Consider the following 25,455-nt stretch of genomic DNA (forward strand, 5'->3'; position numbering starts at 1 on the left):
CCGCACGCTGCTTGGCTCAGGGAAGTCCCAGGCGGAGCAGGCAGAAACTCCTCCAGCAGAGCTCGGGAAAAAGGATGCCTGTGAGAACAAACAGCCTGAGAGAGAGAAGGGATGGGGGGAGTGGAGGCCCTCCCAGCCGGGGAACGTCTCAAGCACTTGCGAGTAGCGGAACTGTGGTTGTGGGGTGCAGAGTGTGGAGCTGATGAGGCTGCCTGGGCAGCACAGGGTGGGCTGGAGGAGGGAGCCCTGTGGAGCCGGGGCGGTTCTGGTGGCAGAGGGGAGGACACCAGGAAGTTCCCTCAAAGGGCAAGAAAGGAGCGAAATCAAATCCCCGATGGTGGGTGTCCCCCTGCAAACCCCTTCCCGGGCACAGACGTTGCTCTGAGCCCCGCCAGCCTCTCGCGTGTGTCTCCCTGCGGCGCCGCTGCAGCGTCTCCTGCCGCGCTCCTCGGCCCGCGGCTGGGGGGGGTCTGTCTCGTGAAGAGCCGCGCGGGCGGGCAGCGCGCGCCGTGCAGCGGGTGCGGAGAGGCGGCGGTTGGGCCGTTGGGCGCCCGGCGGCGGAGAGGTGGGGGCTCCCCGGGGCGGCGGCAGGCGGTGTAATAAAACATATATGGTATTTGTTATTCAAATCTCAAGGGGAAAAAGAAGTTGTAGTCAGGATGTTGTGGCCGAACAGTTTTGTAATTCTCTTCTGTAAATAAGAAATAAGATATATGTATATAGTTTCTATTGTTAAAATCAGTTGTTAGAAGGGAGCTAAAATGGCCCCCATCTTCAAGCCACTACAAAAACACCTGTGCTGAGTCATCCCCCCTTCTCTGATGGAAACCTGAGAAAAGCCCGCGAAAACCGGAGAAAAGCCCGCGAAAACCGGAGAAAAGCCCGCGAACCTTGTTTACACCTTTGCAGCCCCCTCAGGGTACGCCCATCATGAATATGGATGAAGCCTACACTGCAGAGGGACTCAGCTCTGTCCTGTGAGGTGTGTGTGCTGGTAGAGCAGAGACTCCCGGCACACCCAGCGCTGTTTTGCTCACTCGCCGCTTGCTAATAAATTTTTATTGATCACTAAAACTTGAGAAGTGGTTATTTCCCACTAAATTACAAGTAATCAATAACAAATTTGGTGCTGTGACTCGGATCCAGATCTTTTGGTGCGAAACCCCGGATAGGGGAGGCGCCCTATCTTCGGATAGCCTCAGTCTGAGGATCTCGTGGCCAAAATGCTGGATATCCGAACCCCTTTTAATTCGGACTCGGGAGTGAGCAAAAGAATCTGCAGAACCCCTTAAATTTTGTGCATGAAGACCGATCGAAGACTCCGGGGAGGAGTAAGTATTTGCGTTTGTGCGGTTATCCGTTCGGTTGGGGTTGGTAATCCCAGAGTGCGAGTGAGTGAGAGGTCTCGAAGAGATCACCCGAGTGCGGACCCTTTAGTCGTGCAATTCTCGTAGCCCGCGAGGGAGCGAGTCACGAATAAGGGGAGCGCGTGTGTGTGTGTGAAAGAAGGCACTCTGGAAGATGGGACAGAGGGAAAGCAAGCCCTCTGGATCCATGGGTGGGGGCAAGGAAGAATTGCCGGATATCCCACTAGATAGTCCTTTAGGAGTTATGTTAGAGAATTGGAAAAATTCCCCAAGAAGTCATGACATCCACCTCCCCCCCGCCCCCCCCAACTCCCCGGGGCTGAGGAGCTTCCCCCGCCCCGGGGCAGCGTTGCCTTCGGGGTGGAGGCAGCTGAACTCCTCCCGCTGCTGGCTCCAGCTGGGAGAGGGCTTGTTCCCGGGGCGCCACCGGCCCGACCCGAGCAGTGTGCCCAAGCCGAGCCCTGGAGCAGTGTCGCGGAGCCTGGCCCAGCGTGGGGGAGCGGGGGGGGGGCAGAGCTGCCCCCTCCCCAGCCGGGAGGGCCCGTCCCGAGCACCCAGCTGCCCTGGGGGGGGTGGGGCTGGGGCAGGGGGCACCGAGCGGCCCTAGTGAGGCTCCGTAATGCCAAATTAGCGTTTAGGTTTCTGCTCAGAGACAGGCTGCAGTAAACTGTCTCAAGGGGGCTCTGTGCTGAGCCCCCCCCTTTCTAACGCGCTCATACTTGTAACCAATGATTCTGACCCCAAATCTCCCAGACCCCCTCAGCGGGTTACCCGAAGCAAAGTTAAGGAAGGGAGGTTATACCCCCTTAGAGAAATGCTTGTGCCAGGAGTGGGGGCACAAGGGGAACCGGGAGCGGGGTATGTTGCTGTTCCCCTCAACACTGGAGATGTGAGAGATTTTAAAAAAGAAATGGGGAACCTATTAGAGGACCCGCTTGGCGTAGCCGAACGGGTGGACCAGTTTCTTGGCCCAAATTTATATACCTGAGATGAATTACAATCTATCCTAGGAATTCTATTTACTATGGAGGAACGAGATATGATCAGGAGGGCAGATATGAGACTTTGGGACCAGCAACATCAAGTGGGTCCCACAGCAGATCAGAAGTGGCTGTTGGTAAAACCCAACTGGAATAATCAAGACCCAGGCCACCGAACCCACATGGCAGATTTAAGAATGATCATAATTCAAGGAATTAGAGAGTCAGTTCCCCGAGGGCAGAATATTAATAAGGCTCTTAGTGAACAACAGAAGAAGGACGAGAAAAAGTTTACAGTTGTACTCGGGAGTAGATCCTGCCACCCCTGTGGGGCAGGCATTATTAAAGACTCAGTTTGTGGCTAAGTCTTGGGCAGATATTAGGAAGAAGCTAGAAAAGATCGAAGATTGGCAAGGGAGAGGAATAGATTAATTGCTGAGAGAAGCTCAGAAAGTTTAGGTGGATTCCTACTTGAAGTGGTGGTATTGTTCTCGTTATCAATTTGAATACCCAGATAATGATCTTTTTAAATGTTGTTTCACTTCTTCCTGACTCGTTTATTATTCAGTATACCTTTGCCTGCTTGACTTGGTGATCAGAAGGTGACAGCTTATAACTTTCTGTCCTCTTGGTATTTTGAGGACTGTAGACAAGGATCAACAGATCACTGTGATAGATACAAGCCCTTGGCTAGCTTCAGCAGCTTTCTTCTTAGCAGTGATGAATCAATTTAAATAAAGAAAATCGGAGTAAAATATTATCAGAGTGAAAGCAATAGTCCAAGAGGGAAAGAAGTGAGCAGATCTGCAGCTTAATCTAGCTGCCTGTTCTTCAAGCAGGCAGCTCTCTTACATCATTGACAGGATTTGGGGGAAAAAAAAAAAAAAAAAAAAAAAAACACAACAGAATCAGGGTTCTAGCATACAGGCAGGTATATGGGCTGGGGAGCCAAGTTCCAGCTAATTTGCCCCCGGACCACATTCTTTTGGAGCTGCTAATCTGGTTTGTACTTCTTAGCCAAAAGACGGGGAACTAACATAATTGTAGCACACTGACTAGGCAGCTCATAAATGTTGTGTCTTTTCCAAAGGAGGAGGATGCTGCTGTGCCCTTTGCAGACTTTCTCCTCAACAGGCCGTGGCCTAGAGCTTGCCAGTTTTGTAATTTGTGATGTGCTACATAAACACCGCGCAGCACGTGTGTGGTATAGCTGCCCAGATGCTTTATTTGATTGCATCTGGAAGTACATGTGCAACAGTCTAGGTAGATTTAAACTACCCTTGCTCTAAATGTCTAGACCCAGTAGGAGTTTCAGGTTGAGAGGAGGCAATGCAGAGTGTGTAACAGCTCAAACATGCAGCAAACTGCATTATTTTAGCCTGAAAACTGTTCTGTGCATTCCCCAGTGCCTGCATGTAATAAAGCTGTGCAGAACATGGATGTTTTATGTGATGTTTACCTGGAGGCCATGGTTTCTTTGGGATCAGAGATTTTCATTCATTGAATGGTTCTGCCTACTTTAATATGAAGGAAGTGGAATGTTTTTATTGCAAAAGGAAGGGGCATGTGAAGAAGGTTTGCCAGAGGAGAATCCAAGATGAGAAAATGTTTTCTGAAGATTAGTGGGGTCAGGAACTCTATGTGCTTGGGGACCCAAAGAACAAAGAGCCCTTGATAAAACTTAAAGTGGGTCCTCAGCGACAAGAGATAGAGTTCCTTGTGGACTCAGGAGCCGAAAGATCTACCATTCAGGCTCTGCCTCCAGGCTGTAAAGTATCATCAGAAAAAATCAGTGTAATAGGGGCTAAAGGTGAACCATTTGAGGCCCCGGTTCTTCATGATGTGATTGTTGAATCAAAATGCAAATAAGTGATTAGAACATTTTTATTAATTACCAGAAGCAGATTATAATTTACTTGGACGGGATCTGATTATAGAATTGAGAATTAATCTGAAAGTAGAAGAAAAAGAACTCAAAGTCATATTATGCCCCCTCACAGTGGCGGATGAAGAAAAGATTAACCCAGAAGTATGGTATACCCCAGAGACAGTGGGTAGATTGGATATCACCCCCTTCGAAGTCACCATTAGGAACCCAGAGATCCCGACTAGAATCAAACAGTATCCCTTGCCGCAAGAAGACAGGAGAGGCTTAAAGCCTGAAATAGAGAGACTCCTTAATCAGGGGAATACTGCAATATTGCCTGTTAAGAAGGCAGATGGGAATTATAGATTAGTGCAAGAAATCAACAAAAGAACTGTAACCAGATTTCCTGTAGTAACAAACCCCCATACTACTCACTGGGGAGTACAAGCGTTGGTAAAATACATGTGCATAGGGATTTATAATGTTGCTAAGGGAATAATAAAAAGCTGTTTAACGTGCCAGAAAATTAATAAACACCAATTAAGAGAAAAGATTCAAGGGGGATGAGATTTGGCATACAGACCATTTGGAAGAATTCAAATCAATTTTACAGAACTACCAAAAGTAGGACGGTACAAATACCTCCTAGTATTGGTAGATCATCTCACTCATTATGTGGAGGCCTTTCCCACCACTCGAGCTACGGCAAATACTGTGGTAAAAATACTCTTAGAAAACATCATCCCTAGGTATGGAAATACAGAAGCAATCGATTCGGACAGGGGTCCCCACTTTGTGTCTAAAGTAATCAGAGAGACATTGACTTCCCTGGGGACCAAGTGGGAATTCCACACTCCCTGGCATCCACAAAGCTCAGGAAAAGTAGGAAGAATGAATGGGGAATTCAAGAAACAACTTACCAAATTGATGTTAGAAACAAAGATGTCTTGGGTTAAGTGCTTACCCCTAGCACTTCTGAATATCCAGACCCAGCCCCGAACTGATACTGGAATATCCCCGTTTGAAATGCTATATGGTATGTCCTATGATATGGAATTTCCCACTGATCACCCAGTATTGGAAAAAGACAATTTGCAACCATACTTAATAAACCTCATGAATAGGAGAAAAGAACTGTGAAGAATATGGTGGTGATTTGTGTTAAAATATGATGACTTTGTTAAGAGTTTACCATGTACATAAGTTAAAGGAGATTTGTCATAGTTTGATTGTTAAAAGGAGTTTGGAGGTTTTTTCCCCTCAGTGACAGATGCTAAGCAGGTGGAAAATCACTGGCGGGACCCCTGTCAGAAGTCCCCAGCAACACCGGATTGCGCAGGTGAAATATGATTGGAGGAACCCCTGCCAGGAGCCCCGGCGACACCAGAAAGCCCGGGAAAGTTTGAGGGACCCTGCTGCGTGTGTGAAGAAAGGACTATAAAAGAGAGTGACGTAGCACCACCCGGTGCTACCCGGAGCAGGAAGCCCCCCCCTGCCCCCCGGCGTGCCAATTTTTTTTTACTTGTTCTTATTGCAAATAAATTTATAAAAGATATTTTTGGCTCTGCCTCGGCATTTATAACAATTTGGTGACCTCGACGTGATACTTCGGGACCCGTGGAGTATTGGTTTCCAGGGGAGGCGCGCCCCACCTTTTAGGTGGCTCCCGAATTCCTTTGCTTCCTCGGACCGACACTATCACGAACAGAAGGCAATAAGAACAAGCAAAAGAAAAGCGAAATCCCCAGACAACGCTCCCCGGAGATTTCCCGCGGAGGATCCAGGCGAAGACCTCGGACTGTGAGCGACGCTTGGTGCAGGAGGGGTGATTTTCTGCCTGAGTGAGTGCGGTGTGACTGAGACGTGACAGTGTCACGAAGCGAGTGCGGAGCCCTTCTAGCCGCGATTCCAGAGTCTCGCAAGAGGCCTGGCCGGCGAAGGGGCGAAGCGAAAGAAAAAAAAAGGTTTGAAAGGACTCAGGCAAGGGTTTTCAGGATAGGCATTATCCTAGGGTTGATACGGGATTAGTTTTATCCCAGGGTTGCCGGCAAGAGATTTGGGATAGGTTTTATCCCAGGGTTATGGGCCAGAAAGGGAGTAAATCCCGCGGCTCGGGGAACCCACGGAGAGGTTCCCAGAGAGGGAGCGATTTGCCTGACACTTCTCAGGACAGTCTCCTGGGTTGTATGCTAAGAAATTGGGCTAATTGGTCAGAAACAAAACGGAAAAGTAAAGAAAAAATGATTCAGTATCGCATGGTCGAATGGACCGAAGAACCTATCAAATCTGATGATTTATTTTGGCCAAAATTTGGAACTACTGACCATTGGACATGTCAGGCGTTAAATTCATACCTAAGTAATAAAAAACCCTATAATCAAGAAGAATGTAACTATGCTCAGGTGTGGAGAGGTTCCCGAATAACATCAAAAATGTTATTACTAAAAAAATAAAAACACTAATAAGAAAACTTTCAAAGAAAAAGAATGGGAACCTTTAGAAAATCTTCCTCCTCCTCATGAGGGAAGCTCAGAGGATGAGGAACCAAAGCTTACCGCTCCTTCCCCTCCATCAACTAGCAGAACCAGCAACCAAGAAAAACAGAAACAAACAACAAATAGTGGGGCAGAGGTTTGGGAAGGCGTTGGCGGCGGCAGGCGGCCCCTAGGACCGCGGCACGACCCCGCACCAGGACCCGGCCCCCCCGCGGCACCGCAGGGAGGGGGCCCGACGGCGGCTGCACCCCCGCGGGGGCTGCGCCGAGCGCTGCGGTCTGACCGCGGTGCTAGAGGAGCCCGGCCGGGGAATAAAGCAGAGAGCGAGCAACAGATTTTACAAATACGTTCGGGGGTAGACCCGACCTCCCCGGTGGGAGAGGCTTTGCTGAAAACTCAGTTCGTGGCCAAATCGTGGGGTGATACCAGAGAGAAATTAAAAAAGTTAGATGACTGGCAAGATCAGGGTCTGCAGGAGCTGTTGAGAGAAGCACAGAAGGTATATGGTAGAAGGGACGAAGAAAAGCAGAGAGTGAATGCAAAAATATTTGTTGCAGCAGTCAGAGAAACTCAGCGGAGAGAGGAGAAGCCTCCGAGATCTCGCCCTAATGAATCACCTGGAGCATTAGGTGGTGAAAAGAGAGGGACAGTAATTAGGGAAAACACATCAGCCTGCTATTATTGTGGAAAGAAGGGACATTTACAACGGAATTGTAGAAAGCGAGAGCGGGATGAAAGGATGTTTAAAGAAGAATAGGGGTGTCAGGGGCTCTATTTCCTGGGGACAAAGACATCAGAGGAGCCCTTGATGAAATTAGGTCCCCAGGGAGAGGAGTTTGAGTTTTTAGTAGATGTGGGTGCCGAAAAATCAACTGTGAAAAACATTCTGAGGGGATGTAAAGTGAAAAAAGAAACTGCTCTAGTAACAGGAGCTAAAGAGGAACCATTTAAAGTACCAATTGTCGGGGATGTAGAAATAGAATCCCAACACCGCATCGTTATAGGGGATTTATTGTTGCTACCAGAGGCTGAAAATAACCTTCTGGGAAGAGATTTAATTACGGAGTTAAAATTAATAATAATACAAGAAAACTAAAAATTTATACATTAGCGGAAAAAGATGAACAAACAGATAGATCCCAAAGTTTGGTATACAAAAGGAGAGACTGAAAAACTTGAAATAAAACCTATTAAAATTAATTTAATTGATCCGGAGACACCAATTCGGATAAAACAATACCCCATTCCCCTAAAGGGTCGAGAGGGGTTGGAACCAATAATAGACGAATTACTAAGTAAAGGCACATTGGAACCTTGCATGTCTCCACATAATAATACACCTATTTTACCAGTTCTAAAATCAGACGGATCTTACAGATTGGTGCAAGATTTAAGGGCTGTGAATCAGTGAACTGTGGCTCGTCTCCCTGTGGTAGCAAACCCCTATATGCTACTTAACCAACTATCCCCTGACTATATTTGGTAAAGTAATGATTAAAACCTGGAAGGAGGAAAGCTTATCTCCTAGATGGGAAGGACCATTCCTGGTATTGTTGACTACGGAGACAGCTGTAAGAACTGCTGAAAGAGGATGGACTCATATTTCCAGGGTGAAAGGACCAGTCACAGGTGAATCAAATTGGAAGATCAAGTCAACGCCTGGAGATTTGAAGCTCCGAATGCGACGGAGTTAAAATAGGACTGGACTTACCGAGGCAGACAGAGCGACATCAACAGTAGTAAAGATCTTGAATCATCCACATGAACCCTGCGTGTATGTATATATGTTAAAAGGTTGTAACATTCACAGGGTTTTTTTCGGTTTTAGACTGTTTTGCATGAAAACATAAGTCAGTTTGTATAGTTGGACAAAGAAACCGAAAGAAAAGGGAAGTAAGAGAGTGAGGGAAAAGCTGAGAGTAAGTCCAAGTGAGGGCAAGACCGGGTTGGCCTCCATTTTTGCTGTTAAGAAGACACAAACCCGACCGTTGGCAGCAACCCAATGGGTCCAGGGATAAACAGAAAAACGTGCCATACCGGACCTCACGATGGCGACTGGCTTTTTCCCCTCATTTTGTGTGTTGGCCTCGTGATGGCTAAAAAGGGTCAAAACGCTACCAGCTTATATGACCCCTTTGAAGAGAATGAGTTTGTTCTGTTAGCAAAAACTATAAGTAAAACTTTCAATTTAAGTCATTGCTGGGTTTGTGGGGGACCTTTGGGATTGTCAAGTTGGCCGTGGGTTTCTGTGCCGCTTTCCCCATCACAAATTGTAAGTAACTATAGTGATGTTAATAATACTACCTGGGAAGATAGTGAAAAATGGCCAGTTCAATTTCCTAACAAGGGTAAATTTTGTCTGAACCGAACTCAGAAAGGAGGAGTTAATGTGGGAGAGAGTAAGTGTCAATGGACGCTTACACATAAATTAATTAACAAAGATAGAGGTATCTATATATGGTTGTGGCTTAATGAACAAGGACGCAGCAAAGGATTCAAGGGGTTCTGGTCAGACAAAAATGAAACTGAATATGCCAAACTACGAGGAAACAATTTTTATAATCGAACTTGCGAATGGAAAAATGACACTGGGTCCTGGTATTGTACTATACGGATAAATAATAATTTAAACGAGGTTTTCAGCGCTTTGGGTGACAAAAATACGACTTATTTTCAAACCCCAAGGACTGCAGAGGGACCATTTGCCAAAGGTACAAAGGTCAAAAAAGGCCACTATTGGATATGCGGACATACTGCCTACAAACAATTACCAATGAACTGGTCAGGAATTTGCTATGTAGGGATTATCTGACCTCTATTTTTCCTTCTTCCAGAGGCGGATGGCCCCCAGTTAGGAATAAAATTATATGATAAATTAGGAAATAAGAGTATTACCCGTCGAAAGCGATCCATTGATTTCAAAATAGGTGGAACACAAAAGTGGGGGGAAAATGAGTGGCCTCCTGAGAGAATAATTAAACACTATGGACCTGCCTCCTGGAACCCTAATGAACCAATATCAGGGGCAAGAGAACCAATTTATAATTTAAATCGTATAATTAGACTGCAAGCAGTTTTAGAAATCATTACGAATAAAACTGCTAATGCCATAGATCTTTTAGCTCAACAGATGCGCACTGCGATCCTCCAACATCGCATGGTCCTGGACTACCTGCTCGCTGAAGAGGGAGGGGTATGTGGAAAATCAAATGTCTCCAATTGTTGCCTAGAAATAGATGATGTAGGAGAAGTGGTCCTTCAATTGACCACAGATATCAGAAAACTGGCTCATGTCCCTGTCCAAACATGGAGTGGCTGGAATGGCGATCTATGGTCCTGGTTACCTGGAGCCCCGTGGGTAAAACAGCTTTTATTTTACCTGTTGTGTGCATTTGCTGCCCTAATGTTTATACCATGTATGATACCATGTTTTATTAGATTGATTCATTCAGTCGTTCAAGGGATGCAAATCTCTGCAATACCAATGGATCCTGAATTAGCCAAAGGAGGAAAGATACACCCACTAATGATAGTTAAAATCAAGAAAACAGAACACCCAAATCCCATACAACAGACCCTAGCACGTTTTGAAACCGAAACACGAATCAATTTAATAAAACAAAAGGTGAGGGATTGTGAAGAATATGGTGGTGATTCGTGTTAAAATATGATGACTTTGTTAAGAGTTTACCATGTACATAAGTTAAAGGAGATTTGTCATAGTTTGATTGTTAAAAGGGGTTTGGAGGTTTTTTTTCCTCAGTGACAGATGCTAAGCAGGTGGAAAATTACTGGCGGGACCCCTGTCAGAAGTCCCCAGCAACACCGGATTGTGCAGGTGAAATATGATTGGAGGAATCCCTGCCAGGAGCCCCGGCGACACCAGAAAGCCCGGGAAAGTTTGAGGGACCCTGCTGCGCATGTGAAGATGGGACTATAAAAGAGAGTGACGTAGCCCCACCCGGTGCTACCCGGAGCAGGAAGCCCCCCCTGCCCCCCAGCGTGCCAATTTTTTTTTACTTGTTCTTATTGCAAATAAATTTATAAAAGATATTTTCGGCTCTGCCTCAGCATTTATAACAGAACTACGCAAAAAAGGGATGGTATGTTTTGCTGATCAGGGATATCAATTAAACTCAGACACCAGAGTGAAAAGAGCAGGCATATTTTACTAGAAATAACTAAATAATGTAACAGAATAATACAGAAAACACACAGTAAGAAAAGACAGAACAGTGCACTTAAACAAATAGGAAAATACAGGGTAATGCACCAAATCATTACTACTTGAGAGAGAGAGAGAATAGTGATTAAGAAAGATACATCACCACTTGCATACTTTACCATCATCCAGATCCGCAGTCGCTGGGGAGCCCCGGTTACAGCGAGGATTTGGAGAACCTTTCCCTGCAAGTGGGAAATCCTACGCGGTGCGTCCACCCGTAGGTGAGGCTTCCAAAGTCGCTGTGAGCGGGCCCAGCCTTATATACCTAAAAATCAGTAAGCCAGAATAGCTGACACCTTTGTTTTAAGCGGAAATGTCTGGTTTTCATCTCACGTTAGGTTCCCCCCAGAGCCTGGCCAGGGCTTAAGGGAGAAGCTAAGGGAGTTTCCCTGCTTATCTAGTTAATTTATGAGCAAGGTCACAAGGCCAGACAACTGTTTCTGTGGCCTTGTTATCTTGCTCACACATAAAGAAATATAAGGATACATTCAGGATAGACATGTTTTATGATGTTTAAGCTACATCTTCTATGCATATTTCACTAATGACTACACACTGGGTTAGCAGTTTCAGTTCAGGGCCTGTTGCTCAGGCTTCAGTATTCCCACCTTTTACATCAGAACAGTTGGTTTGCTATAACTTAGTATAATACCTATTAGCACAATGGTTATCAGTTATAAAATGTACAGGATTCATCTATAGGTCAACTCTGGCTTGGGCTTATTGTCCAAGCCTTAGCACTTCATTCGGTCCTTTGACCTATAGGTGAATCATGGCTCTCAAACCATCTCTATGGTTAGTGACATTAGTTTTCGTTCATCAGTTGATGATGTTTTGTCAGGCATGTCCCGATCCAATATCAGGGAGGGTTCTTAAATGATCTTAGTAGTGATCTTAAGACACAAACGAGGTTAGATACCATGCAACCTTGTAAACTCTATTTCCTGTAACAAGCAATAACAGCAATAGGACAGAGGAAAGAAGAAAGAAAGTCAGAATACCTAAGCAAGCAAACAGAAGAGATGCAGCAAAATCAGTCACCACCACGAATCCAGTGATGTCCTGTTGGTTCAGTCTCTCCTGAAATCTCAGCTCTGAGCCCTGAGAGAGGAGTACGCAGTCTTTTTATTGTCCAAGTCCCCACAATTTCTCCAAAGAGTCCGCCCATTTCCACGGAGCTCATTGTCATACGTGCCGCCCCGTGCTCCTCCAGGTGCGCATGTCCAGGTGTTCTCAGTGGTCATGCTGGAGAAGGGGTGTTGGCCTGTGGTGTCTTCAGCTTCTGCACGCCTTCCTCACCCTGATTTTTCCTCCACCTGGCTCGTGCACAAGCGCAGCTTGGCAGGCACTGCCAAGGATGATGTTGTTCTGGCTTCAGGCAGATATAGTGGTTTCTTCGGGGACAATTCATCTCCTTCAGAGCGTACTCCTTCACGGGACAGGATGTTGAGGCCAGGTAGTGGTAGTGGTGCAGCAGCAATGTCGAGGCAATACAGTCTCTCACACTGCCCCATGGCTTGACATTGCTGTCCTCGTGGTGGCACAAAGGATAGAGATATAAAGAGAGAGAGAAAGAAAGGACAGAAATAGCGTGCAACATGACAACTAACGATATTTCTGACTAACATATAACTAATAACATCTTTAACAGATATATAAATTTTCTGTTAATAAACATGTAACTAACAATATATTTAACAAATATGAATATCTTCAGTTAACAAGCATATAGCTAACAACATCTCTAACAAACATGTCATGCTCAAAATTAACTAACTCTACAAAACCAAAACATTCTACAAACCAATTTTAAGGTTGCAAGGAATCAGTAGAAGAACACAACGGCAGTTTACATGATTGACATTCACAGGGACAAAAAAAAAAAGTATTATAAGAACAAATAAGAAAATGATTATCAAGGCTAAGGCTATAAAGTGAATTGAAATTATTACTAACATATTATCCATTATTTTTCTATGGTTCTGGTAATATATCACTGAGTGTTTGTGGCTCTGGTAGCCCACGCAGTCTGTTGCCCTGGTCTGCCAAAGTTGGGGTCAGCATACGCAGCAGGAAAATGGTTTTCCACGCCCCTTTATCCTAAAGCGCATGTGTCATCTGGGCCTAGAAACTTCTATCCCAGATTTAAACAAAGGTAAATGAGCAATAACACTACAAAGAACAAATAAAACAATATTGACACTGACAATGGTTAACAACATCCTAACCAAACATATAATAAAGGTAACAGTGACAATAACAATGTCAATTAACAATATTTTAACCAAACATATTTAACTAAAATGTGTCCCACGCTGGGCCTAATGGATGTACTCCCGGTCCTTGGGGATTGGGGGGGGGAGAAAGGTGGTTGTCTACATGAACAAGTACAATTACAGGATGTTTTACATGAACACTTATAAGACTAACACATACATATCACAAGGGAAAATATTCTGGTTGTTGCTGTCAATTGTGGAGCTGAAGATGGTCTGGCTCGCTGGAGCTGGGGTCTGCCTTTGCAGCAGGAAGATGGATTTCCATGCCCCCCAGCCCAGAGTGCATGTGTGGTTTAGGTCTTGGTATTTCCATCTTGCCTTCATGGGCCCAGTAATGACTTTTTAAAGGCCAGGCCCCGTTAGCAAAGGGACCTTCCCCTGATTTGGTGTCTGTTGTTTGCTCATAATACTCGTAACAGAATGACTTAAACTCACAAATTCGTTTTCCTCCCATTCTTGGTTAATACTTAGGAAGCCGGTGCTTCCCCCAGAACCAAGGGAGAGGGGAACAGTCACCCAAAGCAATTTTTGCAATAATAGACAATACATCCTAGAAATATTAATAAGACAATGAACATCAACACTGTATAAAAAAAAAAAAAAAAAAAACAACCCATTATATAAGGATCCCCCGTCGTGACTCAGGATATCTTTCTCCGGGGGGTTTACCTGCAAGAAAAAGGAAAGAAAAGCTTCTCGGTTCATTTTGAGAACCGGAAGTGGGTTATAATTAGAAAGATGGGATAATCCACCTTGTATTAATTTTGTGCTCCTTTCCATGAGCATCTTTGCTTTCCAGGTATACTTGTTTATTTGGGTATCCAATACTAATAGTACTGTTCCCACCATGGGGAGTTTGACTAAGACAGGTTGTCCTGGAAAATGAGATGGATTTCTGGGGTGGTCAGGGCCATGTGGGGCTGGCTTGATGCCCGCAATGCCATTGAATTCCCAGAAATTTCACTGTCTCAGACGGTCCTTGGATTTTTGCAGAGTTAATTTCCCAACCCTTCTGTTTCATATGATCTACCACTAATTCAAGAACTTGTTGTATTTCCTCCTCATCATTTCCTTGAATCAAAATATCATCTATATAGTGGCTTAATTGTGTGTGAGGAGGCAGCTGTATTTCATCTAAGTGTTCAGCTACAATTCTATAACAGATAGTGGGGCTCTGCAGCCACCCTTGTGCAAGCACATGCTTTTCTGCAATTGGGATAGTAAAAAAAAAAAATAAAAATGCACTAGTTAAATTTATTACAGCGTACCAAGTTCCTGGATGTTTCTGAACTTCTTCTATTAAAGTGACAGTGTCTGTCACAGCTGCTGCAAGCGGTGCAGTATGTTTGTTTACTTCTCTAAAATCCACTGTCATTCTCTAGGATCCATCACTTTTCTTGACAGGCCACACCGGACTGCCACCTCAAAACTTCTACATCTAATAAATTTCTAATTGTCTGTGATATCTCTTCATGTCCTCCCAGAATTCTATATTGCCTCATTGTAACTAACTTAGTTGCAGCCAGGATCTGCTCAGGAGGCATTTTTTTTTTTTTTTTTTTTTTTTTTTTTTTACTTTGCTGACCATAACAGGTCTGGTACTAATACAGGGTTTAACTCCAAACTGATACTGACTATCAGAAAGATTTAAAGTTAGTCTTTTTAGAATGTCTATATTGATTTTATATTCAGGAATGGGGACAATCATGACTGAATATAATAATTTTGGGAGGTTTCCTGTTTTCATTTCCATTTGTGTTTGTACAGTTTTAATTTATTTTTCTCCCAAACCTGTAATAATTACAGGTTGTCTTTTAGATTTCCTGGGATTCCCATATATTAAGGAGGCCTCTGCTCCAGCCTCAATTAGGGTATTTACAGTTTGTGGGGACTGGTTGTTCTAGATAAAAAACAAACAACAACAAAAGAAAAAAAAAAAAAACCAAAAAAAAAACCAAACCAAAACTTTAAGTTCTACATGGGGCCATCGGTCCTTCTGCACTCACTGCCCTGGAACTTGGCCATTAATTCATATGTGCTGATTATAATATTGATTCCCCTCCCTTGCCTCCTGCAAAGGGTACAAGTCAGAAAATGCTGCCCAATCCTCTTTCACCCCCGGAACCAGTGATCCACTCATGGGGGACCCTCCGTGGGCAGATGGAGGGTCCCGTTGAGGTTCGAGAAGGGGTGCCATAGGCTGAGTTGTCCCTGGATCCTTAGTTTTAGCACTCTGCACTCTCTTGCTAGGTTTATTCAGCCCTCTCTGTGTATATATTCGCCACGGCTCGTTAGTTGGAACACCATAAATTTTTTCATGAGACATGCTGTCTTTTAACAAAGCCGTAAACATTTCCTTACGAGAAATCCTGTTTTCACTGCGTTTAGGGCTGTCTCGAGTATCTCGATTCCCTGCACTCCCTCGGGGGCTCCACTCTTCAAGGTCACGTAACTGTTGCACTTTTTCTATTACTTCATCGAGGGGATCCCCCATTTCATTAATGCGAAGGGGCATAATTACATTTTTATATGTCAGTGGAACGGTTTGAATCACTCTGTTTCTCATAGTGACCGACAAAGGATGCCACATCATAAAGTCAGCGTCTCCTACAGAAACAGCTGCTTTCATCCCTTCCTCTTTCATTCGCTGTATACAATCTCGCAAAGTATACCACTGACGGTCAGATGCCAGCCAATCATTCTCTGTAGGATATTTGGTATTACATCCCAGAGCAGCCAGTGCTAACAAATTAATATCCTGAGTGTTGTTTTGAAATGCATCCTGCACAAAAGCATTTGAACTTAAAATCAAAAACCTTTTAGAATCTCCTGCGTTTAGGGTTACCCCTGCCACTCCCTGATCCTGCAAATGCACCATCCAAGAGAGCAAGGATTCCCCCGGTCTCTGCTTAAATCTTTCAATTATATCATTTACTTCATACTGTGTATGATCCTCTATCATATCCTTCCTCACAGCTTGCCCACTATTAGGATCTCTACCAGGATCCCACTGCACACCCGCTTCTGCAATCACTGCATGCACTTTCTTACACTTTCTCCTTTTCCTATACTTATATTGTGCTACTCGCACCGCAGCTTTCTCTGCCACTGTCTGATAAGTATCCACCTTATCAGCAAACAACTTATTCTGGCATTGCAACATCACTATTTGACTCTGCAAATCACATCTCTGTCGCTCCATCTGGGAGCGCTCTAACAACAGCCTCTCTTTACTCTGGTGTTGTTTTCTACATGCAGTTAACAAAATCCACCCTCGTTTACCTGAATTTGTAGTTTCTTTTCCTTTTTCAATAGGTACCTTTTCATACAATTTAAAACATCCAATGGTTACTTTAAATAATGGCATTTTTGTCGGATCCCACTTCTGACTCCAATTTATGTTTTGCTGATCAGGGATATCAATTAAACTCAGACACCAGAGTGAAAAGAGCAGGCATATTTTACTAGAAATAACTAAATAATGTAACAGAATAATACAGAAAACACACAGTAAGAAAAGACAGAACAGTGCACTTAAACAAATAGGAAAATACAGGGTAATGCACCAAATCATTACTACTTGAGAGAGAGAGAGAATAGTGATTAAGAAAGATACATCACCACTTGCATACTTTACCATCATCCAGATCCGCAGTCGCTGGGGAGCCCCGGTTACAGCGAGGATTTGGAGAACCTTTCCCTGCAAGTGGGAAATCCTACGCGGTGCGTCCACCCGTAGGTGAGGCTTCCAAAGTCGCTGTGAGCGGGCCCAGCCTTATATACCTAAAAATCAGTAAGCCAGAATAGCTGACACCTTTGTTTTAAGCGGAAATGTCTGGTTTTCATCTCACGTTAGGTTCCCCCCAGAGCCTGGCCAGGGCTTAAGGGAGAAGCTAAGGGAGTTTCCCTGCTTATCTAGTTAATTTATGAGCAAGGTCACAAGGCCAGACAACTGTTTCTGTGGCCTTGTTATCTTGCTCACACATAAAGAAATATAAGGATACATTCAGGATAGACATGTTTTATGATGTTTAAGCTACATCTTCTATGCATATTTCACTAATGACTACACACTGGGTTAGCAGTTTCAGTTCAGGGCCTGTTGCTCAGGCTTCAGTATTCCCACCTTTTACATCAGAACAGTTGGTTTGCTATAACTTAGTATAATACCTATTAGCACAATGGTTATCAGTTATAAAATGTACAGGATTCATCTATAGGTCAACTCTGGCTTGGGCTTATTGTCCAAGCCTTAGCACTTCATGGTAGTACAGAGACCTCCATTAGAAATTTGTATGCACTCCATAAGACCCGGAGACAAGCTGTTAATAAAAACTTGGAAAGAATCCTCTCTTACCCCTCGTTGGGAGGGACCGTTCCTTGTTATACTCACAACAGAGACTGCTGTCCGGACTGCTGAAAAGGGATGGACTCATGCTACCAGAGTGAAAGGACCCTTAACGCCTGATCACTGGGAAGTAGCTGAAACATCAGGAGATCTGAAGCTAGTGTTGCGAAAGAAGAAGGACTAAATGAGTTTTGTAAAACCCCCAACTGTGTTTGTTACCCTTTTGTGAGTTTTAAATGCACTATTGGTGAGGAAAGTTGGTGGGCGCACTGCGTCCACGGCTATTCCCCAGAGGAATACTGTGACCAGTGCTATATAAGAGAAAGAAAATTAACCAGTCAAACCTTACGAGTGGGGGTATCAACAGGAAAAATTGTAAAGGAGTCCCATGAATGGTGGACTATATTTATAAAAGGGATAAATCCTGAAAAAGGGTGTGTGCATACCAATGAACCTAAGCCCCATAACGTGAATATAGTACAAACTCTTTGCAAATTCCAAATACTCCAAGTGCCCCGTACGATCCCACAAGTGAAAGCCCGGAACTGGGAGGCGTTTAGGTGTCAACAACGAGACCCTAACCCCAAAGAATACGACTGCTGCCGAGAAGATGGAAAGCCCCGCTGCTCTAAGGAATAGAGTAGGCGGAGGAGGCAGAGACGTATGGAGAGGGGAAAATAAGAAAGGCCTCGAAGCAACCAGTTCAGGTGATTGTTGTGGCAAGGAGAACTGGAAAGTATGGGGAAGGAAAAGATCTGAGCATGCAAATCCTGTCGCAAGACAGAAAGGGGACACGTTTGTACAATTAGCTAGTAATTGGAAGATGAACCCACCAACTCTCCTCACTATAGTAGTCATTTGGGCTGTGGGAGGAATCGCAATTTTGATGTTAAGCCCCCATTTTATGAGGCCCCTAGTGTTATTATTAATTGGGTTAACTTTCGAACCATGTATATTTAACAAGTTTCTGATGTGTTAAGGAGATTTGAAAAACAAAATTAGTTAAAAGGGGGGAATTATAATAAAACATATATGGTATTTGTTATTCAAATCTCAAGGGGAAAAAGAAGTTGTAGTCAGGATGTTGTGGCCGAACAGTTTTGTAATTCTCTTCTGTAAATAAGAAATAAGATATATGTATATAGTTTCTATTGTTAAAATCAGTTGTTAGAAGGGAGCTAAAATGGCCCCCATCTTCAAGCCACTACAAAAACACCTGTGCTGAGTCATCCCCCCTTCTCTGATGGAAACCTGAGAAAAGCCCGCGAAAACCGGAGAAAAGCCCGCGAAAACCGGAGAAAAGCCCGCGAACCTTGTTTACACCTTTGCAGCCCCCTCAGGGTACGCCCATCATGAATATGGATGAAGCCTACACTATAAAAGGACTCAGCTCTGTCCTGTGAGGTGTGTGTGCTGGTAGAGCAGAGACTCCCGGCACACCCAGCGCTGTTTTGCTCACTCGCCGCTTGCTATTAAGTTTTTATTGACCACTAAAACTTGAGAAGTGGTTATTTCCCACTAAATTACAAGTAACCAGTAACAGGCGGGACTCGCGCCCTGCGGGGCTCTTTTGCAGCGCCGGAGCCTTGTTCCGAGCGGCCGGGCGAGGCGGAGCAGCGCGGAGGCGGAGAGGGGCCCCGGCAGGAGCAGGCGATCGCGTGGGCCAGAGGTAACGGGGGGTGCCGCGGGCCGGGCCGGCCGCTGAGGAGACCCTTGTGTCCCTGCGGGGAGCGGCGGAGAGCGGGAGGAGCCGGGAAGGCGGCGGGAGAGCAGGGGAAGGCCGGGGCGCCGCGGTGGTGAGTGCGGGGGGTGCCGAGGCGGGCCCGGGCAATGCGGCTGTGCTGCTCCGGCCCCTCTGGGGGGGGCAGGAGGGACCCCGCGGGGGGCGGGCGGGGCTGTGCTCGCCGCTGCCGCTGCAGTTGGGAATGTCTCGGGGTTCCGGCGGTTCAGGGGCCGTTTCCCGAGCGGCGGGGCCGGGAGGGGGGCGGGGGGGCTTCGGTGTTGCTTGCGGGGTGCTCTGGAGAACCGTGCCCCTGGCTCCGGCGGGGTTGGAGCAGGACCCGGCCAGCCCCGCGCCCTTTTCTCATGAGGGAATTTGTCTCTCTCCGTAGGCTACAAAACCCCGGAGAAGTTTCGGCGGTACGTAGCCTGGGGCGCGTTCCCTTCGCTGTCCGTAGGCGCTTTGTTCTGCGGGAACGCGGGGCCGGAGGCGGGGGGCAGCGGGATCAGGTGGGGGTCCTGGCTGCGGCGGTGGTTCCTGGTCCTTGGCTGAGAGCTGCAGTTGGGTGCGTCGTCTCATCCCTGAAGCAGAGACGTTGACCTGCCTCTGCCATCCGAGGGGCTTTGCTTACCGGGGTGCTACAGCCCTTTCCTGCGGGCTTTCCCCAGTCCAGAGCAGAATAGATGTCGTTAGTTCAGTTCTCCGCCTCACCTGACGCCCAGGTGCCTGTTTGGGGGCCTCTTGCAGCCCCTGGTAATTGAAGCGGCGCTTTTGGGGTTGCCCAGGGCCTCTGAGCCACTGTGGGGCGAGAGCTCCCAGAGGAAGGGCTGCTTGTGGCCAGAGACTGAACAGGAAGCCGCTGGCTCCTCGGTAGAGAGATCTCCTTTGTGGCTAGGTGAAGCGCAATCTTTTCTCCGCCCAGTACTGGGTCAGGTCCTGGCAGTTCTTTCTAGGAAGGCCTTACGCTGGTGGTGCTTGAGCCCAAACCTGTATGCTTGGGGGCTTTCAAAAGAGCAAGGCATACTGAAACTGGGAGCTTTTCTGCACCTGCGTGGTGAGCTCCCCTGCCTCAACACCTTTAGTTTGTCTGGTTTCAGAGTCTGTCGATGATCTGCTTAGTGACCTCCTGGGATTCGAGGACGGTAAAAGGAACCTTTTCTGCAGCTGAAAGGGCAGCATCCTTGTGCTCTTAGTCCCCTGCTGGGAGCAGGAGGTGCTGGTGCAACAGCCAGTGATCTCTGAGGGGGAGGAAGCAGCAAGCAGGGTTTCCCAGAGTCAGAGGCCATTGAATAGGCTGGACGTCAGCTTGGGGAGGCCCAGTGAAGTTCGCCTCTGATTGAAAGCCTCTGTGTCCCTTGGGGAGACAGCAAATCCCCCTTTGGGGTGCCCAGGTCAGGAATATGCCCGTGTCCATCATCCTCACGTCTCCCTGTCTTGTTTCCAGACGAAAGCCCCGTGAATTCTACAAGAACTTCCTGGCTGGCCAAGGGCCGCAGTGGGAGAGCCCGGGGCACCAGCTCACCGGCCAGCCAGAAGTGAGTGCCTTTCAGACACAGCCTCTTGCTCTTGGAGATCTCCCTGTGCTCCCCAGGTCCTTGTGACCTGCCCCAGGTCCTCGGCTTCTCCCCCTCGCTCCCTGCCCCGACAGCGAGTGCCCGGGAAGGCGAGTTACTGGCGATGCCTTTGGGAACTGGGAGCCCAGAGCCTGCAGCTTTCCAGCGAGAGCTGGGTGCGCCCAGCCCGGTACATCTCCTGTACATCTGCCTTAGGAGAGTTGCTCGCTTAACTGCAGCAGTCCCAGCACTCCCATCTTTTATGCGGGTGCTATGTTCGCCTCCTTTTCTGTCGCACGACGTGGCTGCCGCGGTGTGCCCACGTGGTCCCCTCCGCCTGCTGCCACCTGGCCTGGCTGTCCCCAACGCTCCCGGGTGCTGTTGCTGACCCCCGGGCTCGTGTCACAGGTCCCGTGTAGCGGAGGATTTCTTTGACAGATTACCTGCAGAGGGCGTGGAAGCTGCAGAGGTGAGCCCGAATTTTGGGAGAGAGCCTGGGTATCCTGAGGGCTGGGACTGAGCTGGGCCAGGCTTGCCCCTGGTGTCACCCCAGGCAAGTCAGCAGTGGGATATCGGGGGGAACCGTGAGGTCTGGCTGAAGAGGTGACCCCTCTGTGGTGTGGCTGTGGGGGAGCTGGGCCGGGGGAGCGGGTGGCTGGTGGGAGAAGGGCTTGAGGGTGCCCTGGGTGGGCTGGAGCAAAGCCAGGGGGGCACGTCGTGCTGCAGCCCAGCCCTGCTGTGGGTGCTCTTGGGAGGAAGCGTCACAGGAAGGACCCTCACCCAAAGCACCAGCCTGGGTGTTGCTGACGCTTCTCCCAGAGGCAGTAGGATGTCAGCAAAGGAATCAAGGCACGGGGGGTTTCCAGTGAGGGGCACACCAGGAGGAGCTGGGCGTGTATTCTCCCAATCCAAACAATGAGGAAAACCGGGGGGTGGAGCATGGAAGCGAGGGGTGAGGAGTTTCCAAAGTCTGCTTGTCTCTGATCTCTGCCCTCCTTGGCGTGCAGGGCTCCAGTGCCTCCGGCGGAGAGCCCCAAGGTCTGCTGCAGAGCCTGAAGGTCAGTGCAGAAATACCCTTGGTCTGAGCCCCGCGTGGGCTGCAGCCGTGGCCTCCAGCACCAACCTCCGAAGGGAGAAGCAGCGCTGAGGCAGGAGTAGCACTCGCCCTGCTCCCGTCGCCGTCCTGTTGCTTTCCAGGGTTTGGACGACCTGGAAGCGGATCTGCTGGGAGCGTCGAGACCCGGTTCTGGGCCAGGGAAGACAACTGTGAAAGGTGCTACAGGTTACAGAACTGACCTTTCCTTTCTGGGAATGGAGCCTCAGCTCTTCCCTTGGACCTCATCCAGCCTGTTCTGCACACGGCCAGGTGAGAACCGGTGTTCTGGGTCAGGATTTGGGTGGCTGAGGGCGTCGCTGGTCCACCCCAAAGCACAGTTGCACCTCTGGGTGGGATCCAGCTGCACTGTGACCATGTTACAGGCACTCGTCTCTCTTGTTGCTGCAGCAGGGATGCCAGTGGGTCTGGTAGTCCCCTCAAATCTCCTTTCACCCTGAAAAATCCCCTCTGGACACGAGTAGCAGCTGGTGGGTTGGGGCAAGGACTAAGGTGCGTTGGTGGAAGAGGGACTTTGTGCGAAGGTGGGGAGCAATTGTCTGAATGGAAACTTGCAAAGCTGAAGAAGCTGCTCGTGTCCGCCAGAGCTGGAAACCCCAGTGTCAGTGACACCCAGCAATGTCCCATCAGTGGCCACGGACCAGGCAGTAGCACGTTGCCACTTTGTCACTTGCTGTGAGATTTGGTCACTGAAAAGAGCTATTTAAAAGTGGCTCTGTAAACGGTCCTGAGAGATAAGAGCAGGCAGGGCTGCTCTGATCTCTTGTTGGGAGGAAGGAAAAGAAAAAAAAAAAGAGACAAGCCCCAAGCCCAGCTCAAACCTCGTACCATGTGTGATCCCACCCACAGAGCCACCTGCAGCCCAGACGCCCCTGTGCACCGCGACCCCAGTGTGGAAGCGGAAGGAGCTCACCTTTGAAGAGGACAGTGACGACCTGATGGCTGCCCTGGGACTTGGCAGTGGCCCAGGAAGAGCTGGCAGGCAGGGCAAGAAGGCAGAAGAGTAAGGGCGGTGAAGGGGCGGGGGGAGTAAAGGAGGGGGATGGCTTGTGTCTTGAGATGGTGCCACCATGGTGGGTGGGGGATGCTGAGCTTGTGCCTGTGGGTCCCCAAAAGGGGCAGGAGCAGCCTTGTGTGGCAGAGAAGAGGCAGAGCAGGCTGGCAAGGCTGTGTGAGGAGGACCAGCCCTGCCTGCGGGAGAAACCCATCTGCCGCTGTGTCCCCAACAGAGAGGAGGTCCGGCCAGCCCGCGCCAAGCTGGATGAGTTTCTGGGACGAGGCTCCATGACCAGAACCCTGGAAGAGCCAGACCTGGGAGAGCGCCGGGAGGTCAAACTGGCGAAGGAGTACCAAAAGCAGCTGGGTGAGCACAGCCAGGGATGCTGGGAAGGGCTGCAGAGGTGGCAGCGTTGGCCTGGGCGAGCGAGATTGATTTCTACTGCCCTTACAGGGGAAATGCCCTTCTGCCCTCGCGGCAGCCTGGCAGCATTTGCACAGGAGCTGTAACTCGGCTGCCTTTGGCCGTGGGCTGATTCCCAACAAAAGTTTTTCACAGCCACTCCGAGGAGGCCCCTTGCTCGCCGGTTTCTGGGCAAGACGTTTCCAGCTGTGTTTTCCCAGAGGCAGCACTGTCAGTGGGAATTGCAGGGGGGGAGGAGGAGGAGGGCTGGAGTCTTTGCCGTTGGCTGCTCCTCTGGGCGCTGACTCAAGGCCGCTTGTCTGAACAGAGAAGGAAGAGGGTCGGCACAAGGACGATTTTGTGTTTGGAGCATACCAGCCCACGGTGGCCTCCATAGCCAAGGGCCGGCCGGCGAGAAGGCAGCCTCTGAGGTATTGTGCTCTCTGTGTGTCTGTAGCTGCAGCCAGCGGGCACGCTGCCCCTGCAGCAGAGCGGGCAGGGTCCCCGGTGTCCCTTCGCAGACAGGGATGTGACTGCTGCTCCTCACAGCAGGTTTTCAGCCGAGAAGAACAGCGAACTTAAAGCAGAGCCCCTCTCCAAAGCTCCTCTGTCAGCCAGCCAGAGCCCCGCATGGGGCTGCAGAAATAGAAGTGGCTGGCTGGGCTTGAAACGTGAAGAATTTTTTGATTTGGAGCTGTCGTCTCCAGCAAAGGCCAGTCCTGCAGGGAGCTCCCGCAGCCCTGCCGCAGCTGGGCAGCCCGGCCCTGCCAGACAGCTCCTGGCTGCAGAGGAGGCAGCCGCTAAAACTGACCCGGTGGAGGAGGAGGAGGACTGGCTGAGTGCTGCCTTGGCTCGGAAAAAAGCCCAAGCGCAGGCGAAGGCCCAGGAGAGGACCGCCAAGCCCTCCGAAGTCCCAGGCGAAGGGCTGAATCCCGGCTCTCCTGTCAGGTAAAGGCGTGGTTGATGGCCGCAGCGCTCCCGTCTGCTCCGCGTGTAGCTGCTCCAGCAGGAGCTCTCAGAAACCCTGGGCTCGGATGTGAGAAATGAATTTTAAGCACTGTCTTGTCTCGGGTTGGGGTAATAACGTGGGGCTGTGTCCCAGTGATCCAGCGCACAGTCCCCTCCCACCTCTGGGCTCTCCTGCCAATTGTAGCCAAGAGGACACACAGTGCCGTGGGTCCCGCGGAGCTGTCCTGGATCAGCACACCCCCACGAGCTCCTCCCTGTGCTCCTCGTTGCTGCCTTCATTCCCTTTCCTTCCTCCTAGTTGAGGCAAAGCACCTCCTCCAGCTGAGTCGACACGGAGCCAGGTCCAGACTTGTGCCACTGAAGGGGACTCTGAAGCGAATTGCAGACAGAGAGCCCTGTGGCGTGGGCAGGGCTGTGTTGCCTGGGGCTGGTGCTGCCCAGGGGAAGGGGTGGATGCAGCAAGGAGAAACAGCGGTGAGGGAGGTTTTGAGGTGTCTTTGCTCCCCCTGCAGCCCAAAGGCTGAATCCTGCCACAGCTGAGTGGGACAGAGGCTTTCCCCTGCCAGGCAGGAACTGGTGTTGGGGGAGAGGATCTTGTCTTGCCTCCTTGGCTCTCCCACATCGGATGCTTTTTGGTTGCAGCCCGCCAGCAGCCTCCCCAGGAGCACAGCCACAGGCAGCCGCCGTGCCGGACAAGGCAGCGAGCACACGCAGCTCCAGGTAAGGCCGCCTTCGCGTTTCAGGCGTACTCCACGGGAGGGGTGTCACAGTGGGACGGCCAAGCTTTAAACTCCCTGAAATGCCGAGCAGGAGAATGTCTGCGCGCTTCTCCCTGAGCTGCGGCGCTGCTGTGCATCACTCGTGTCTCTGTGCCCACGCAGGCCACCACTCCCCTGGCTCAGCACCGCGGAACAAGCCTCAGCTCCCCCCTTGGGAGGCTGCGCAGGGGGATCCCTCCAGAGACGCCAGTGCCTTGGGTGAGTTTCGTGTGGTTGTACGGTTTGGGCAGCAGGAGACAGAGAGGGTGCCCCGGCCCTGCAAAAACAAGCAGCCACAGAAAGGCAGGAGCCGCAGCATCGCCCTTGTCCATGTGAACGCTGCCCGGGCTTTGCCCAGCCGTTGCTGGAGGGGGTTGCCAG

General features: G+C 48.8%; 1 protein-coding gene across 1 annotated transcript; it reads left to right on the forward strand.

Moving 5' to 3' along the window:
* Positions 1 to 111: 111 nt before the first annotated feature.
* On the forward strand, positions 112 to 25,040 carry LOC141952073 (fas-binding factor 1 homolog). The gene is made up of 18 exons (XM_074889097.1): positions 112 to 162; positions 1,197 to 1,262; positions 1,385 to 1,391; positions 2,121 to 2,225; positions 6,429 to 6,616; positions 6,933 to 7,208; positions 9,840 to 9,950; positions 19,673 to 19,700; positions 20,204 to 20,209; positions 20,726 to 20,816; positions 21,243 to 21,303; positions 21,842 to 21,892; positions 22,032 to 22,107; positions 22,798 to 22,951; positions 23,178 to 23,311; positions 23,676 to 23,778; positions 23,900 to 24,295; positions 24,959 to 25,040. The coding sequence occupies exons 1-18, from the start codon at positions 112 to 114 to the stop codon at positions 25,038 to 25,040; spliced, it is 1,986 nt and encodes a 661-aa protein (XP_074745198.1).
* Positions 25,041 to 25,455: the final 415 nt, after the last annotated feature.

Source organism: Strix uralensis, chromosome 19, assembly GCF_047716275.1.
Source record: "Strix uralensis isolate ZFMK-TIS-50842 chromosome 19, bStrUra1, whole genome shotgun sequence".
In the NCBI taxonomy this organism is placed as follows: domain Eukaryota; kingdom Metazoa; phylum Chordata; class Aves; order Strigiformes; family Strigidae; genus Strix; species Strix uralensis.

Coding starts and splice junctions, on each gene's coding strand:
- LOC141952073 (XM_074889097.1), top strand. CDS start 112: ATGGGGGGAGTGGAGGCCCTCCCAGCCGGGGAACGTCTCAAGCACTTG. Junction 21,304..21,841: donor AGGGCGTGGAAGCTGCAGAG/GTGAGCCCGAAT, acceptor CTTGGCGTGCAG/GGCTCCAGTGCCTCCGGCGG. Junction 23,312..23,675: donor GGAGTACCAAAAGCAGCTGG/GTGAGCACAGCC, acceptor TTGTCTGAACAG/AGAAGGAAGAGGGTCGGCAC.